The sequence below is a fragment of the Martes martes genome (genome assembly GCF_963455335.1).
Source record: "Martes martes genome assembly, chromosome: 15".
NCBI lineage: Eukaryota > Metazoa > Chordata > Mammalia > Carnivora > Mustelidae > Martes > Martes martes.
This window is the reverse complement of record NC_137903.1, coordinates 42,696,521-42,716,087: the sequence shown is the minus strand read 5'-3', so window position 1 is coordinate 42,716,087 and position 19,567 is coordinate 42,696,521. Positions and strand designations below refer to the sequence as shown.

Below are 19,567 nucleotides of genomic sequence, written 5' to 3'. Positions count from 1 at the left end.
TGACTCTGATATGGGCTAGGCACGATTGTGTTTGTTGGAATATAGCTGGCATAGTCCCTGCCCTTAATGGAACTTACCTTTTAGGAGGTGTCTGTGTGAGGCTTGGGGAGATACTAAACAAATAAATATATGATGTAGTAGTAGTAGTAGTAGTAGTAGTAGTATAAAGTATGTAAGTAGTACATTAGGAAGAAAAATTAAACATATTAGGGGTTTGCTAAAAAGATCAGGGCATATTAGGACTGGAAATAGCATGTAGTTCCAGTCAGTTTGCATACTCAGGCTTCTCTGGGAGTTAACATTTAATCTGACATGTGAATGAAGTGTAAATACAATAGAAAGTCAGGGACCCCAGGATGTATAGTCAGTTGAGTGTCCCACTCTTGGATTCTGCTCAGGTTGTAATCTCAGGGTCATTAGAGTGAGCCCCTAGTCAGACTTTGCCCTGAGGGCAGAGTCGGTTTAAGATTCTTTCTCCCTCTCCTTCTGCCCCATTCCCCTAAAACTAAGTAAATCTTTAAAAAAGAAAAATCATGGGAGAGTTTTGAGCAGGATCTGATTTAGATTTTAAAATGTTTATTGGGGTACCCATGTGGGGGATAGAGAAGAGACTGTGTCCCAACCCTCTGCTGTTGGAAGTGTGGTAAAAGTTAGGAAGCAAATACAGTCTAGAAGAGAGGAGATCATGTCGTAGATTAGGATTTTATTGAAGGAAGAGATGAGAAATGGTTGATTATAAAATAAAATAAGCAGGGGGAACTGGGTGGCTCAATTGGTTAAGGGTCTGCCTTTGGCTCAGGTCATAATCCCGGGGTCCTGAGATTGAGTCTCTCATTGGTCTCCGTGCTCAGTGGGTGCTCTGTCTACTCTCTCCCTCTTTCTCTCTCTGTCAAATAAGTTCTTAAAAAAAAAAAAAAAAGTAGCAGATCTTACAAAAGATTCAGGATTTTATAAAGTCTATGAAAACTTTGTCAGAGAACTGCTAAAATCCTATGCAAAGCTGTTGTCAGATAAGGTTCTGGCTGAGTTAACTTAGTTAATAATTGAAGAAATGAAAACAGGCAAACATAGGACTTAAAGAGTATTTTGATATTTTCGTGGAACAAGTAATTTGAATATCAAGGTTTGGGAGAGACACTTGGGAAAAACGATGTAGCCCTAAAGGACTCTTAGGAAATGACCCTTAAGATTAATATCTGAAATTAAACATGTTATGTTATACTATCAATATTTTATTTTTCTTTATTTTTAAGAAATAGTATGTAGTTCCAGTCATAGTAACTTTGTTCCCCCATAATTATTAACTTGATTATTTAAATGTTAGACAGTTTTGCTTTTTGTTATTTCAGTTATTCTGTAATGAGGGCTTCTTTATATGTCTGGTCATTGAATTCCTTACGTAGATTCTAAGTTAATGATTAGATTATGTATTTAAATGAGAAGAGAAACAAAAGACATATAACTGTTTTCTCTAACTCTACTTCTCCTAGGATTCTATCTTCTGTATACCATGATTAGCTCTAATTTTCATATAGTATGTATTCTCTTCCTGCTGTTTAGACCCTCCGTATCACATGGAGTCTAGCAATGGCTTTTTGACTATCCTCTTGCAGTGTATTGCCAGAAATCTGATCATGTTTCTTTCCTGCTTAAAATCCTTCAGTGGCTTTCCACTGCATGTAAGTTGGTTTAGATTCAGCTCTTTTGCATGGCCTTCCGTATCTTTTTTTGTGCTTTGGAATTAAATTTAACTCCTAAAACAGGATGTTAAAATACCTTTACTTATACCTTGTTCCTTTTGCCTGGAAATTTCTGGATTCATCTTTTACATAGTTCTCCCTTCCTAAAGTGACCCTCCCCTCCCCCTACTGCCCAAGAATCCAACCAAGGGTAAACTCTTCTCTGTTCTTTTTTGATATACCATTTTCCTAAAGACTGAAGGGGAGAAAGGAAGGAGGCGATAGAATTAAACACTTGAAACACAATGTATTTATTTTGTTCCTGCTTCTGTTTGTGTGTACTAGTTTTGTGTATTTCCCATAGTGTACTGTAATTCTGTGACTATTTAGTTTTTCTTATACTCCTTTATTTTTATATGAGCATTTATACAGATTAGGACTTAAAATATGTTTTTTTTAAAGATTTTATTTATTTATTTATTTATTTGACAAACAGAGATCACAAGTAGGCAGAGAGGCAGGCAGAGAGAGAAGGGGAAGCAGGCTCCCGGCTGAGCAGAGAGCCCGATGTGGAGCTCGATCCCAGGACCCTGGGATCATTGACCCGAGCCGAAGGCAGAGGCTTTAACCCACTGAGCCACCCAGGCGCCCTATAATATGTTTTTGATTAGAAGTATATATAACCTTGAATTTTATTTAATTTTTATTAGTTTGTTAGATTTTGACTGAAGCATGACCTTTAGTATACTTAATAATTAAACTTATGCAATCTTTAAAAAACAACAGAACAAAAGCTGTCAGCCAGGCTTCATTGGAGTGTGGTTGAGGGGGAGGGAGTTGGTGTGTGATTTTTCCTTCATAAAATCAGTTGAATTTTTTTCCTTAACACTTTGAAACCTTCATCCATTACAGATTTCTCTTATCAGAATTAATTTAAGTGAAGATTGCTGTTTTCAGGGCCTTTTTCATTCTGCTTTAGATTATGAGGGAGGAAGTCTCCACAATTCATAGTGAGCTGTAGTTTGTACTTTGCTGTTGCATAACTATATGTGTCAAATTATGAGTGAGTTAGAGAATAGGAGGCAAGCAGGTCTTTTTTACTTTTTGCCAAATGGGATTGTTCCTTTTATCTGGTAGTACAGCTATCAGCATATCTATCTTAATGTACTCTTTCAGAGGATTATTAATATATGATATTAATATATTATTAACATGTACAGAGGATATTAATTTTTAACTTTAACTCAAACTTTAAGTATTAAAATGAAACATTTTTGTTCAGATTTCATCTTGATAAAGATAGTGATAATTTTTAGGTTAAAACATTCTTGGACCAAAAAATCTAATATCTAAAATTTAGATTTTAATTCTTCTTTAAAGCCATGATCAGTAATTATGCTTGTAAATTTTTAAATGCTTCTCATTGATGTGTTTTCTATCTTAGAAATGATTGTGTTAAAATTCTTTGTCTTTAAGCAAGTATTTCAGAATCATCAATTTTCAGTCTCTCACCTCTGTGTTTTCAGAACTTCAAATAACTTAGTTTGGAGATAATGTATTAGTTTAAACTTCTCTATCTGCTTAGGTAGATATGCTTTAATGGGATCCAGATAGTTACTGGAATTAAATTTGCAGAATAACTTTTGTCTTCCTATGATAAAATAATAAATAAATACAATGGAATACAGTAAATAAAATTTTCTGACCTAGACTCTCCAGTCTTTAAAATCCTTTTACCCATAAGAGAATTCCCCCTTTTTTTAAAAAAAGATTTTATTTATTTATTTGTTAGAGCACACACACGCACAAGCAGGAGGAACAGCAGGCCGAGTGAAGCAGGGTCCCCACTGAGCACGGAGCCTGGTGTGGGACTAGATCCCAGGACCCTGGGATCATGACCTGAGCTGAAGGCAGATGCTTAACTGACTGAGCCACCCAGGCATTCCCCATAAGAAACTTTATGTTGATCATGAATTTAATTCATTTTTTTGAAAGACATATTTATAAGTTTAAAATTTGAATTGTTAAGGTTGTCTGTGGTGTAGAAGAGGAAGGTTTATAAATAAAAAGGAGGTAAGACTTTATGGAAGACACTTTTTCTTTTATATAACTACTTTTAACAGATGTTTTTGAGACTTACCTTTAATTTGTGTTTCTATTGACAAAGGTCCAGTTGAATCAAAATGTAGTCATAATAGGAAAAGCAAAGGGTCACTTTATCAATGTTAGAATTATTTATTATTAAGAATATATACAGAGGGTTGTGAGTTAATACTTTGTGAATTTGTGTATTTTTTAAAAAGATTTTATTTATTTATTTGATAGAGATCACAAGTAGGCAGAGAAGCAGGCATAGAGAGAGGAGGAAGCAGGCTCCCCGCCCAGCAGAGAGCCAGATGTGGGGCTCAATCCCAGGACCCTGGGATCATGACCCGAGCCGAGGGCAGAGGCTTTAACCCACTGAGCCACCCAGGTGCCCCTGAATTTGTGTATTTTATAATTTGAGTAAACTAATGAAATTCAAGGAATTTGATATTTCATAATGGGTGTGGACTAGATTATGAAATTCTTCTTTAGCTCAACTGTGTCAGTGAACGATTATGTTTACTTATGCAATTATATTTACCTACAGTTATAAAAAGAAAAAAAAAATGTGTGGTGGTGGGTGGTGGTTTTGGATGGCCCTGAAATCAGGACCTCAACCAAAACCAAGAGTCAAATGCTTAACTAACTGTGCCACTCAGGTGCTCCCCCCGCCCTGTTCCTAATTTTTGTATATTATGTCTTTGGCTGGATTATGACCCGGTATTAATGGATCTTTCTTCAGATATTAATGCTTAAGTTCTTGGTACTTTTTGGCATTTATTATTAGTTCAATTGCTTTATTTTACTTGGGGAGAAAACTTTATTAAAATACAGGAATCGAAATTTTCTTTTTTTTTTTTAAGGATTTTATTTATTTATTTGACAGAGAGATGGCGAGAGAGGGAACACAAGCAGGGGGAGTGGGAGAGGGAGAAGCAGGTTTCCGGTAGAGCAGGGAGCCTGATGCAGGGCTTGATCCCAGAATCTTGGGATCATGACCTGAGCTGAAGGCAGAGGCTTAACGACTGTGCCACCCAGGTGCCCCAGGAATTGAAAATTTTTAAAAGATTTTATTTATTTATTTATTTAGAAAGCTGACCAGTGGGGGGAGGGGCAGAGGGAAAGGTAGAGGGAGAGAATCTTAAGCAGACTCTGTTCTGAGCGCAGAGCTCAACGCAGGGCTTGAGCCCATGACCTAGATGCTTCATCAACTGAGCTACCTAGGCACCCCAGGAATTGAAATGTTTTTGTGGTCAAGTCTAACTCTAATCCTTACAAGTATGTCTGTCATTATATATTTTAAACAAGTCTTCCTACATAAACCTAAAGAGTTTTTATTTAGTCTTTATTTCCTTTATTCAAGAGGGAAATTGTAACAATACAGGAAGTTCTCCATACACAGGCTGACACTTTGTTCCATATCTCCAAGATTAGGTGGATCTTTTTTCTTTTTTTAAAGATTTTATTTATTTATTTGACAGAGAGAGAGAGAGAGAGAGAGAGAGACATCACAAGTAGGCAGAGAGGCAGGCAGAGAGAGAGGGGGAAGCAGGCTCGCCACTGAGCAGAGAGCCTGATGTGGGGCTCGATCCCAGGAGATCATGCCCTGAGCTGAAGGCAGAGGCTTAACCCACCGAGCTACCCAGGCGCCCCAGATTAGGTGAATCTTAACAAATCTCTGCTATACTTGCATCAAGGACTTTTGAACATAAATGATGTGTTGCTGTGTTTTAGTGACGTTTATATATGGTGTGGGAGCCATAGTAAAACCAGTAGTTGATTGTTTAATTGTTGGGAGTACTGAGGAGTTACTTGCCTCACAGGTGCTGTATTGTGCAAAGGAGTTGAAATGAAAGTCATAGGAGATGGAGGACATTGAAAATCTTAATAGAATTTTCAACTTGAGCTAAAACAAAAAGAAACAAAATGCAAACAGACTCCTTGTCCATTAATATAGCAGGTACTCTTCATACACCTGCAATTTCTTTCTTTCTTTCTTTAAAGATTTTATTCATTTATTTTTCTGAGAGAGAGAGAGACAGACAGACAGACACACCTAGCTCATAAGCTAGGGAGTGGCAGAGGGAGAAGCAGTCTCCCTACTGAGTAAGAAGCTTGATGTGGGGCTCGATCCCAGGATTCTGGGGTCACGACCCAAGCCAAACGCAGATGCTTAACAGACTGAGCCACCTAGGTGTCCCACATCTGCAATTTCTCATTAAATTGATAGGTAGTAGAGAATTAGCAAGTTATGAAAACCTTTTCTGAAACTGTGCAGTTTCTTTATTTAGAATGTCTGAAGAGTGGGTGCCTGGGTGGCTCCGTAGGTTAAGCCTCCGCCTTCTGCTCAGGTCATGATCTCAGCAGGGGGCCTGTTCCCCCCCCCCCACCTCTCTCTGCCTGCCTCTCTGCCTACTTCTGATCTCTGTCTGTCAAATAAATAAATAAAATCTTAAGGAAAAAAAAATGTCTGAAGAGTTTATTCTTCAGTCACTCAGCCAGCTTTGGAGGGCATATAAGACATGTTTAACAGTCCCTTCTTATAGGGACTGGATATACAGTTGTGAATATGATAGCCCCTAGAACCCTACTCTAACGGTTACATAGCTTTAGGATGAAAAATATGTTATGCTGGCAAATGAATTTTTCTGCTTAGAGTATGTGAATAAGACTTTGATTCCAAAAATTAAAATAATCAAAAGGCTTTTAACTCTGAAGCTGTGGTATTTATATTTGATTTGCAGGCATTTCAGGATTTTTTTTAAAAGCACCTTTGAGTTCTTGTTATAATGTATAATTTATCATCACTTACCAGTGATAACAGTATATTTCAGTTCTGAAATCTAAGGTGTGAATAGGCCAAATTCCAGTGTGTATAAGTTTTAACTAAGACTCTTGTTTGTAATGAAGATTTTTGAACCCTACCTCCAAATTTCATCATTAGGTCGGTGGTGGATCCCAGAGATTTAAATGCAAGTTTGGGGGAATCATACTTTAAAAATATGTAAACATTGGTTTAGTAGGTAGTGAATATGTCTGTATAACTGAGATGTGTCTAAATAAACCTTTAAATCAGATACCGTTTTTTTCATTAAAGAAAGCTCAAATATTTAATGCTAATGTTTTATATCTTTAGCTTATTTCACCTTTTGGAGAGGATAAGATAAAGATTTCTGTTTTACTCTCAACTATGTGAAGTTACGTATTTTTCTATAATGTCTTAAAAACACCTGAAATTAAAACAAAACAAAATACCTGAAATCAAATTTCTGGACTTGAGAGAGTCAGGGAATTTAAAATAAAGCTTTGGGTGGGAAGCTGAGTATTGGTATATACCAACCATTCCTTGTTGATTTTATCGATAGACTGTGATTAGATCCTCTTTTTGTCTTGTCAGGGTTAGTCATAGAGGAAACTTTTCACCTCTTTGATTATTTTAGGTATGCCTTGATTGTGGGAGGTCTGGGATGGGGGGAGGTTGGGAAAACTGTCAGAATACTTGGTAACCCTGTTTTAGTTATAAGGGTAACTGAATAAAGCATAACATTTTAAGTGCTAGGACCATTTTTCGTTTCTGCTGTTTACGGTCTTTCACCTATGCAAGTTCTAGCGTATTTTCCCTATTCTTCAGATCCTCTACCTTTGGATCTTAAGTTTTTGGAATGCTTTTTCCTGCTTTCTTTGCCTTAAAAGCCTTTTCTAAGGTTATTTCAGATAACTGGGCTTTTGTAACACTAACATTTGTGTTATCTGTATCATTTGATAATTAACAATTTCTCCTCTGTGAATTATAACTAAATTGTGAACTATTTCCCCTTACTAGAAAGTGGTAGTAGAATATAAAGTGGTTAAACATAGCACTTAGCCTAACAAACTGGGACTTTCACTAGTTTTGGAGGCGGATCAGTCTCTTCAGTCTTACTCTTTAGAGCTTAATCTTTTGTTTTTTTTAAATTCTACCAAGGAGAATTCCAGAGGCAGCAAAGCAATAGATTTACACCTATTCTGTCTTTCAGACATTTTTCGTCATACTTGCTTTTTATCTCTGCCAGCAGTAAGTAAACTGTTGTTATAAAGAAAACTTTAAAATAGGTTGCCCTTTTGCTTTTCTTTTTCAACTTTAGGAATAATTATGGAGTTACGGACATTTTTTTATTTTTTTATTTTTTAAAGATTTTATTTGTTTATTTGACAGACAGAGATCACAAGTAGGCAGAGAGGCAGGCAGAGAGACAGAGGGGGAAGCAGGCTTCCCGCCGAGTAGAGAGCCCGACGTGGGGCTCGATCCCAGGACCCTGGGATCATGACCCGAGCTGAAGGCAGAGGCCCCAACCCACTGAGCCACCCAGGCTCCCCGGAGTTACGGACATTTTAAAAGGCAGTATAAATATTAGGTTCATATAGTCCCCATATGCACTGTGTAACTATAACCCTTCCTAACCATGTATAATTAAAAAAGGACAATTAATTAGGATATTGGGGAGCATTTTTCTGGAGTTCTGAAATACTGTAGTAACATCTGTTTTTTGAAAAACAAACTGAATTTCTTCTTTTTCCTAGAGGCCATAGATATATAATCTGGAACCCAGTATTTTTACTACTGAAGTTGCATTTCTCAAGTAAATCCAAGCTGTAAGATATATAGGTTCCTATAACATTTTTTGAAACCTTTGGAGTCAGAAGTGTTTGAGTATTTAGTGTTCTCTCTGTCTCCCACTCCCTGCTCCATAATTATTATATGTTACTGATGGAAGAATAAGAGACCGTTCCACATAATCAGGCACATTAATATTTTAACATTGAAACATGAATGTTCATAGTGAAATGATAACAGATCTGTGCAGGGCAAGTTTTACTTTCAAATAAGTCACAAAAGTATGTGATTTTTAGAGTTTTAGGTTTTAGGAATTGAAGTTTTATGTAATTTTTTTGAGCCCAATATTTTTAAAAGCCAAACTATGTATTGCTAAAAAGGCCTTTGGAGTCAGCAGTGTTTATTTTCACGAAGTTTGTTGTAAAATATCATGATGAAGTTCTTTCAAATACGAAGATGAGTAATAGTACTATCTCTTTGTAAAGAGTCTGAGAGTGTATTAGAAAAGATTTCCTGGTAATTTTCAATTAGATTTTGCATCAAAATCAAGAAGTTATTACTGTCTTAGAGAACTGTATTTATTTATAAAAGTTGTAACTATCTTAGTGGTATCTATGTATGTGGTATGGTTTTGTAATTTACACGTGCTATCTCATAGAACCCTCAGAAAAATGCTGTGCAGTACAGTTTTTTTATCCTCTTCATTGTACATAGGAGGGACTTTTATTCTAGAATGAAGCAGTTTGCCCAGTATCACTCAATTAGTAGCATAACCAGTATTATAATGGAGGCATCCTTACTATGGAACTCATTAAGCCTTGGGAAGTGAAAGAGTTTTGGAAGTCATCACAGAGTTGAAGATAAAACATTGAAAAGAAGAGAGATAGAAACTTTTGGTTTAAAAATGGGAGGGCAGTGTATGTGATTTTGGCAGTCTTCCTTAAAAATTCTGAAATTACACGGCTGGGTTCAAATTTCAACTGTACAACTTATCAGCATTTTGATCTTAGGCAAGTTTATTAATTTTTGTATACCTCAGTTTTCTCATTTGTAAAATAAGGATAATACCTGTCTTCACTGATTAAATGTGATAATACATATTTTTTTTTAAGAAATGAGAATAATGCCTGCACATAGTAAGCACTCCATAGATGTTAGCTGCTGCTGCTGTTAGTAGACAGATGAGTCACATTGATACTGGACGATTTGTTTGAATAGTTTTATCAAATGTTAAAGGGTTTGGTAAAATCAGAAAGGAAAAACAAACATGAAGACTGATTACTAGTGTCTCTTGAGGTGTTTGTGGAAGTGGGGCCCACAAGAGTTTTGGTTGTTTAGTAAATGAGATTTACCATTAATCTGGAATGTAATACTTCAGTTCTTATATAAAAGAAATGATGTGAGCACTCTGATGTAGCAGAGACAAACCTTTGTTAAATAACAGAAAACACTATGAGAAAAACAAGTGATTTGGTTCTTATGTTTATATAAGAAGGGCAGACGACTTCTTATAATATTATGGAGTACTGCCATGGTAGAAAGGAAATAAAATAGTAACATACTTTATTGTTTTAAGAAATTAAAACCATATTTGATTTTAATTAATCATTATTAAAATTTATAATCAAATTATTTTCAGGTTAACATGTTGCTTAGCATGCTTTGTTTGGCGTAACTAATTTAATAATTTTATGTATAATACTGCAAGGGAACAGGTTTTGGCTCTAGCACATATAGTTTATTAATGTAGAGCCTTATTCTTCTCCATCCTAAGTTTATACTAATGAAAGAACAAATGAATGACAATGGTTAGTCTGATCTCATGTGTGCGCATAGCATGTTTTTTGTCCATTCAATTTCCTTATTTATTTAAAACCTTCATTTATTTTTTTAATGTTCAGCCTTAAACGATTTTTTAAAGATTTTGTATTTATTTGAAAGAGAGAGAGAGAGCACAAGGTGGAGGGGGGCAAAGGGAGAGGGAAAAACAGACTCCCCGCTGAGCAGGGAGCCTGATGCTGGGCTCCATGGGATCAGGATCTGAGCCAAAGTTTAGCATTAAGCTCAGGGTTAACCGACTGAGCCACCCAGATGCCCCTAATGTGTCAGACTTAAACAATCTTAATATACTATAGTTTGCTCACAGAATAAAAAATTCTTTATAATTTAATTAGCTAATGTATGTGTAGGTAATTTAAATGTGAACCATCTTTTTCAAATAAAAGCCCAATCAAAAGGTAGTCATCTAGTATTTTTTACCAAGAATGAGCCACTATTTTCTCTAGACTACCTGTTCATTATGGATATAGCTTCTTTGTAAATTGACTTACTAGTCTGCCCTTTAATTATGATAGACCTTTGCTTTTGGAAGCAAATGTTTGAGTGAGAGTAGTTGCGTGACATTTATTTGCACAGCTGTGAATTTCCCTTGTAATTTGGGTTAATGCTGCATAGTTTTCATTTATGTTTTTAGCTAAGCGTCTCATTTTCCCAGTGAAAACATTGGGATTTCTTTTTTTTGTCAACTCATTTTCCCCGTCTTGATTTAAGTATATTATTCCTAAATCAGCTTTAGTCACTACCCTGAAATTTTTTTCTTGACCTTGCCGTTTTTTGTTTTTATTAAAGTTTTGTAATGACGCTTACTTTAAATAACTGTTTCTCTTTGATGATATTTATTTTAAATAATTGTCTATCTTTCATATTTATAGGTTGCTATTCTTTCACTTTTCTCCTAATATTATGTCTGTGAGTTGGGGTGAACAAATTCAGGGTATCCCCCCTCTTCAGTTAGAGAACATCATGTGCCCAAGGAATACAGATAGAGTATGGTGGTTCTGGAGCCTAACTGCATGGTTTTGAATCCTAACTCAGCTGTTTGCTAACTTTGTTATCTTGGGCTAAATACATAATCTCTCTGTGCCTGATTTGGGAAATGGGAATGATAATATAGTATCTACCTTAGAGTTGAGAGGGCAGTGCCTAGTACATAATAGAGCTTCTGCCGTTGTTGTCATTACCATCTGATGACTGTGGCTGACTTAGAGTTAAGAAGTGGTATAACGCCATAATCAAGAGGACCTAGACCATCAGTGCTTTTTGTATTTTCTTCTACTTATGTTATTTTGTGTACACACACACACACATACACACACATTTTATAGGGAAGAATTAAAGAGGTTTGTTTTTCAGATTTCTTCTGTTGTAGTCCTTGTATGCATCAATAAATTTTTCCTAGTGAGATTCTGATAGAACATAAATTTCAAACTCTATAGTCATTATTAACAAAATACTATTTAAAACCTGTAATTTCAACATCTTTTACAAATTGATGGGTGTTTAAAAAGTATGTCTGACACTGATGTAGCAATATCATTATTCAGGTTTGCAGTCAAATCTGAATAGTAATGCCATAAAAAATAATATCTAGAAATGCTCTGTTCTCCTGACCTCTAAATACACATCTACACAATTTTATTAATGTTTATAAAAATGCTAGGGGATTACATTTCATTAGTAAAAAGAACAGAGAGATTTTGGTTTTTTAAACGATTATGTATTTATTTTATTTGAGAGAAAGGGGCAGAGGGAGTGGGAGAGGGAGAAGCAGACTTCCTTCCAAGCAAGGAGACTGATGCCTGAGCCCGTGCTTGACCTGGGGCTTGATTGCAGGACCCTTGGATTATGCCTGAGCCGAAGGCAGACGCTTAACTGACTGAGCCACACAGGCACCCCGAACAGAGATGTTGAATGCATGTTTTTTCATTTTTAGCCCTACTAGTCCCTAGATGGAGTACACTAAAAGTAGCACACAATCTAGTCATGCCAGTGCATGACTCTGTGCAAGGACAGTGATCACTGGTTATATTTTATCAAAAGCAACCCATTATAAGATTCTTTAATTTGTAGTGTAAGTGCTTTGAAGTTTCTTTCTAATATAATTGAGCCTTACTGTAGGAACAGTTACACAAGGAATTAGGATCTTTTAATATTTGTTGCATTTTTGGGGCACCTGGGTGGCTCAGTCGTTGAGTGTCTGCCTTTGGCTCAGGTCATTATCCCTGAGTCCTGGGATCGAGCCCTACATCGGGCTCCTTGCTCTATGGAAAGTCTGCTTCTCCCTCTCCCACTCCCCCTGCTTGTGTTCCTCTTTCGCTATGTCTCTCTCTGTCAAATAAATAAATAAACAAATAAATAAAATCTTAAAAAAGTGTTGCATTTTTCTTTTTTAAGACTATTGTGAGAATAGTTCCATCTGATTTATTGTACTTTTAAAAATGTGAGGTTTATGTTATTGACTAATTTTATATTAATAGAGAGTAAAGTTTGTTGAATGTGTACCATCTTTTTTGGAGTTCCACTGGGAACATACTTATTTAAATTTCACACGTCTCTGAAGTCTCTTCCTTATTTAATAGATGGAGAAACTGAGGCCAAATAAGATTAATCACTTGCCCAGAGTCATGTAGTTGCTTAGGGGTAAAATTCATACCCACTCTGTGTACCCTTAAGAAAGCCTCTCATGTTATAACTTTTGAGGTTATTTGATTACTAAAGTAAAGAATGATTTTGTGTATAGACAACTGTCTTTTTTTTTTTTAAAGATTTTATTTACTTATTTGAAAGACAGAGATCACAAATAGGCAGAGAGACAGGCAGAGGGAGAGGAAGGGAAGCAGGCTCCCCGCTGAGCAGAGAGCCTGATGCGGGACTCGATCCCAGGACCCTGGGATCATGACCTGAGCCTAAGGCAGAGGCTTTAACCCACTGAGCCCCCCAGATGCCCCTATAGACAACTGTCTTAATCAGTACCTTCACTTGTCTAAATTTCATTAGGGTAGACAATATAAATAGTTTTTTATAGTGGTAATATGAAAGGAGTATCTAAAAAAAGTAAATAATGTGCTTAATCATGGTTGATACATGTTTTGCCATTTTCAGGTGTTACTGGTCTTCACAGGATTACTTATTTAAAGATGAGAAGAATATAGAAGTGGTGAAGATAGAACTAATAGAAAGAAAAAGATAGTTTCAGAGATTTTTCTAGGCTTAGGTAGGAAAATGCACAGAAGTTACAACCAAATAAAAAGAATCAATGCAGAAAGCAGATTATGTTTTTTTTTTTTTTTTTAAAGATTTTATTTATTTATTTATTTGACAGAGATCGCAAGTAGGCAGAAAGGCAGGCAGAGAGAGGAGGAAACAGGCTCCATGCTGAGCAGAGAGCCCGATGTGAGGCTCCATCCCAGGATCCTGGAATCATGACCTGAGCTGAAGGCAGAGGCTTTAACCCACTGAGCCACCCAGACGCCCCGCAGATTATGTTTTTGATCAGGGAGAGAAAACTAGAATATAGGTTTTGGTTTGTGGAGGAAAAAAAAAAGATTATTGGTATTTTACCATTTATTCCATTCCTTTGATAATTTTCCTTCATGTGAGATTATTATCATAACATTTGGACCTGGAGGTAATCTAGAGATATAGTAGAGATAGTCCTCACTCATGTCACTTTGAAGATGAGGAAATGGAGTGCTTAGAAAGAAGTGTCTGGGGACATATAGCTCTTAGGTGGCATAACAGGATCTCTTCTTAACTGAACTTTGATTGCTTCCTTGTGCTCTTTTCCTAATAACTCTTAAGTCCTTTTTTCCTTAAATAGTGTTCATATCTGAAAATGAAATTAGAGCAGATATATTTCTGTAACACCTGTTTTGTGATTATTCCCTATTGATACTCTTTCATGGTCTGTTTGTTTAAGGTCGTGGGGTGAAGGGTTTGTAAATTGCTTAAATATTTGCTGGTTTTTTTGTTTATGGGTTATACATTTATTTGATATCTAATTATTGGCAATAAATATTCTCTTTGCTTAGAAATTAGAAATACTGGACTTAAATATGATGTATTTTTTAGGTTTACCTTTTCTGTTGCTGGAGTAATGTAAACACTGATATCATATTTTTCTCTCTTCATTTTGCAGTAGTATTATTGATTCCACAGAATACAGCCAGCCTCCTGGTTTCAGTGGCAGTTCTCAGGTAAATGATATATTTAGCAGTGTATTTTCGTGGTACAATGAATATAATCCCGAGTTTAAAAATTATAGGTTAGTTTACTGGAATGTGACAAACATAACTGATTTGAGTGCTGTGGCATTGATTAGACTTAGATTTTTCTGATGCATAAACAACTATTTATGTGCTCATCAATGATGAGTCAAAAAAATTTTTATTTTTTAAATACCAGTAACATCAGACCTTGTGAGGAAGGAAATACGGTAAGATGAGATTATGAATAAGCACACATTGTTTTTCTCAGGGATCTTTATAGTCTATTGATGAAATACTCATCATTATGTTGAAATGCTAAGCTTTTCTGTGGGAAGTAAACTACAGATTTGAGAAAGTAGACTTCGGCTTCACCTGTTTTCTAATTAATTGATTGTTTTGACACTTTCTCCATCTTTAACTTGGGGATGCGGATATTTGTCAAATCTAATTTTGAGGTTGGACCTTTTTTTTTTTTTTTTAACTTTTTACGTTGAAATAATTTCAGACTTAGAGAAAAGTAACCAAAATGGTAATGGGAATTTCTTTATATCCTTTATCTAGATTGTCCAGAAGTTAACATTTGATCACATTTGCTTGTTCATTCTCTTTCTCTCTTGCTTATGTACATACAAATTTTCTTCTTTGGATTGTTTGAATTAGGTACAGACATAATGATACTTTACCTCTAAATATTTTAATGTGTATTTTCTTTAAAACAAGACAAGGTAAGAGCATGCCTAACATAGTTTAGAAGTCTGTAGTGGCTGGGGATAAATAATCAAGGTGGAGAAAAGTAGAAATGAGGTAAAACTTAACAGAGGCCACTTGGTGCATGACTTTCTTAGGCCATTATGAAGACTTTGTGTTGTGTGTTTTTTTGAGTGAAGTCAGTTAAACTTGGTTGAATCAGTACTTGTCTCACTTAATTCTTTGCATCAAAGATGTGTGTGTGTGTGTGTGTGTGTGTGTATTTATTTATTTATTTAAAAGATTTATCCATTTATTTTAGAAAGCGGGGGTGGGGAGGAGCGCATGCACAAGCAGAAGGGGCAGGGGGAAAGGGAGAGAGAATCCCAGGCAGATCCACGCTGAGTGTGGAGCTGATGTGGGGCTCAGTCTCACAATCTTGAGATCATAACCCCAGCCAAAACCAAGAGTGGACACTTAAATGACTGAGCCACATGGGTACCCTGAAGCTGGGAAAATCTTAAGATAGTGAGTTTAGGGGGACAAATAAAAAAAGAGCTCATATAAAATATTTCAGTATTTAATTGAAATTGACTTATATGTAGTAGATTAAAATAATTTAGACAATTCTTATGTATACTATTAAAAATGTGTCTTAATGAAATATAATTTTCAAGGAAAATTTAAAATGTTGAGATCAAAGCAATTATAGAACAATTTGGATATATCAGTTGCCATAACTATTAATTTAATGTGATTCTATAAAAAAACTCAGTATGTTTTAAGAGTGCAGGGAGTGTGACCAACTGGCTTTAAAGTTCATTAGTAGGATGAATGATTCAGAGGTGTAGTAATCACGAGAGCATTTACCCAATAAATTATTAAAATGTATTCTAAGACTGCTATAACAAAAGGAGCACAATAAAATTTAAAATCGAACTGAAAGTTATTGAAGAATTTATTAGCCTGTGGTAAAGGTGGTTATGCAGATCAGTGGGGAAAGTGGGGATTAACTAAATGGTGTTGTGATAGCCAGGAAACCATTTGTGGAAAAACCACTTACTGTGAGAGTCTAAATCAGCTAAATAATCATATAAATAATGATAGGCCTGTAAAATTAAGAAGGAAGCCTGTATCTTACATAAACAGAATTTTAACAATGTATAACATTTTAAAAGACTAGGAAAGGTATTTTAAGTATGACGGATAATTGATTTCTTTGCTTCAAAATAATGAAAGCTTTTTATATCCATTTCATCTTTTTTTTTTTTTTAAGATTTTATTTATTTATTTGACAGAGAGAGAGAGACAGCTAGAGAGGGGATACAAGCAGGGGGTATGGGAGAGGGAGAAGCAGGCTTCCCGCTGAACAGGGAGCCCGATTTGGGTCTTGATGCCAGGATTCTGGGATTATGACCTGAGTGAAGGCAGACGCTTAATGACTGAGCCACCCAGGCGCCCCTCATGAGTTCCTTTTGGTGAAAGATCCAAGGGTTAAAAAAATGGAAGAGAAAAGAAAATTGTTAAAAAAAAAAAAAAGTGAAAATTTAAAAAAAAATGAAAATTCAAGTGGCCAGGTCACATATGAAATAATACCTTCCCAAATAATAAGAAGCAAGATATGAAGTAATAATAAGGTTCCAAAGGAGTCACCTAATAGATTTGGCTCAGGAATTTTCAAAATTGGAAATACCCTTTGCTGTGTGTGGTTGTGCATGATGAGTCTGGGAGAGGGAAAGGGAAGGGAATAGAGTTGGTAGTCTTCCAGGAAGAGCGTTTGGCAATGTATGCATAAGATGAAAGCTAAAAATGTGAGGTGATCATTATATAGATAGAAATTTATTATGAGAAATCATTCAAAGTATTGTTTAAAGATCATATGCCACATGCACCCCAGGGTTTATAGTTAGCAGCAGTGTCCACAATAGCCAAACTATGGAAAGAGCCTAGATGTTCATCAACAGATAAATGGATAAAGAAGTTGTATATATACACAATGGAATATTACGCAGCCATCAAAAAACCCATGAAATCTTGCCATTTGCAACGATGTGGCTATAACTAGACGGTATTATGCTAAGCGAAATAAGTCAATCAGAGAAAGACAATTATCGTATGATCTCACTGATAGGAGGAATTTGAGAAGCAAGACAGAGGATCATAGGGGAAGAGAGGGGAAAAAATGAAACAAGAAGAAACCAGAGAGGGAGACAAACCATAAGAGACTCTTAATCTTCAGAAACAAACAGAGGGTTGCTGGAGCGGAGAGGGGTGGGAGGAATATGGTGGCTGGGTGATGGATGTGGGGGAGGGTATGTGCTATGGTGAGTGCTGTGAATTGTGTAACACTGATGAATCACATAACGAAGCCCTGAAACAAATAATACATTGTATGTCAATAAAAAGAAATAAAGAGTATATGCCAGTATTATTTATGTAGGTAAAAATTCTGGGAAAATACTCTCAATCATGATAGAATACGTAGAGAAACTATGGCACAGCTATAGGATTTTATTACTCTTAAAGAAATGTTTTTAAAAGATTTTATTTATTTGACAGAGAGGGAGGGAGTGCACAAGCAGGGGGAATGGCAGGCAGAGGGAGAGAGAGAGAAGCAGGCTCCCACTGAGCAAGGGCCCTGACTTGGGGCATGATCCCAGGACCTTGGAGTCATGACCTGAGCTGAAGGCAGATGCATAACCAACTTAGCCACCCAGGCACCCCTGTTAAATAAAATGTTTATAGTTGAATTGGAAAAGAATATGTTAACAATATAATGTAAGTGAAGCCAGAAATGAGTACTTTATACTTCTGGATTTTTATAAGTACCTCTTGATTTTGCCTTGGAATTATTATATATCCTTAGTATAATTAGCAAAATCAGGAAATTAACATTAAAATTACCTGAGATAACTTATTTAAATTTTAACAGTTTTGACATTAATACCATTAATAAGTACTCCTTTTTAGCAAAAAGAAAAAACTTCCTTTTTTCAGTATTAATTCACAATCACTTGTTGTACTTAGTTGTCATGCTTCTCTCTTTTTTTTTTTTTTTAAAGATTTTATTTATTTGACAGACAGAGATCACAAGTACGCAGAGAGGCAGGCAGAGAGAGAGGGGGGAAGCAGGCTCCCCGCTGAGCAGAGAGCCCGATGCGGGGCTCGATCCCAGGACCCCGGGACCACAACCCGAGCCGAAGGCAGAGGCTTTAACCCACTGAGCCACCCAGGTGCCCCAAATGTCATGCTTCTCTAATCTTAAATCTCTTATCGTTCCTTAGTCTTACATTAAACTGATATTTTTGAAGAGTATGAGTTATTTATTTTGTAGAATATCCTTCACTTTGAGTTTGTCAGATGTTTTCTTAGGACTTGATTCAGATTATCCATTTTAATCAGAAATACTACAGAGGTGATGTTGCACTCCTCTTTGTTAGTTTCTCATATCTGGGTGTATAAGATACCTCTTTGCTCAATAGTGATGATGTTAACTCTGATCACTTTATTAAGGTGGTACCTGTCAGATTTCTCTGCTGTAAAATTACCATTTTGTCTCATCTGTGCTATTAATAAATATTACTTGAAATAGTTATTGATACGGTTATTGCCCAAATGGTAATTATGATAATTTTTCATTCTTTTTTCCACATTTATTAATTAGCATTTCTACTGTAAGAAAGACCTTTCCCTCCTCTTTGTTTATATCCTTATGGATTCATGGATTCCTAATTCATTCTGTTAATCATTTTTAACTTAAATTGTCCCATATTTGGCTGGTTGTAACTCTTTGAAGTAGATTTCCACATTCTTTTGACATGTTCCTATCATTTTTTAAGTACGTTTTTGGATTCTTAGACTATAAGATGTTCCAGCATCACCTTGCCTGGTCCTGCAATCAGCCATGGATCCGTGAAACCCTATTTTCTTTTCTATGTTATTTAAAAAGCAAGATCTGGGTTTTAAGTGTGCTCATTGGTCCTCGAGTGTCAGTGCTTGTAGGCCTTCTCAGTGGACAGAGAGAGCTAGGAGACATATGTATGTGTATATATAATATATGTTATCTATACAGATATATATGCATTAATTACATATTAATCACCTTAAGTGTTTGATTAATGAAAGGATTCACAGAAGTCAAATAGTTTAAACTTCTGGAACAGTTTGATTAAAGGCAGTGGATATCAAGCAGGAGGAGGATACTCATTGAAAGGGGTCTGGCGATTTCAGGTCCAGGCTTCTTTGTCCTTCTACACAGGGTCACATTGGAACATCTTTGTCTCCAGGTTTAGAGCTACTACTGGCTTGTATTTCAAGTACCTCAGTAATAAGAATCAAAAGTTGGCTTGTGGTTGGGATCTCTTAAATTAATCACATAGACAGTACATTCTACTTACATGACCAGCCTGTAGGGCTCCACTGAAACCATGTACAAATCATAAATTCACTTATTATCACTAAACAGAATAATCAGT

The 19,567-nt window shown here is 35.9% G+C and overlaps 1 protein-coding gene across 2 annotated transcripts in view; it reads left to right on the top strand.

Annotated features, from left to right (window-relative positions):
- The window catches only part of COP1 (COP1 E3 ubiquitin ligase), a 267,982-nt gene that overhangs the window by 70,807 nt on the left and 177,608 nt on the right, over positions 1-19,567 (top strand). For both annotated transcript variants that reach the window (XM_080823959.1, XM_080823960.1), the window contains exon 9: positions 14,336-14,393. In XM_080823959.1, the coding sequence (XP_080680085.1) occupies positions 14,336-14,393 (58 nt within the window). The remainder of the gene's footprint in view (positions 1-14,335; positions 14,394-19,567) is intronic.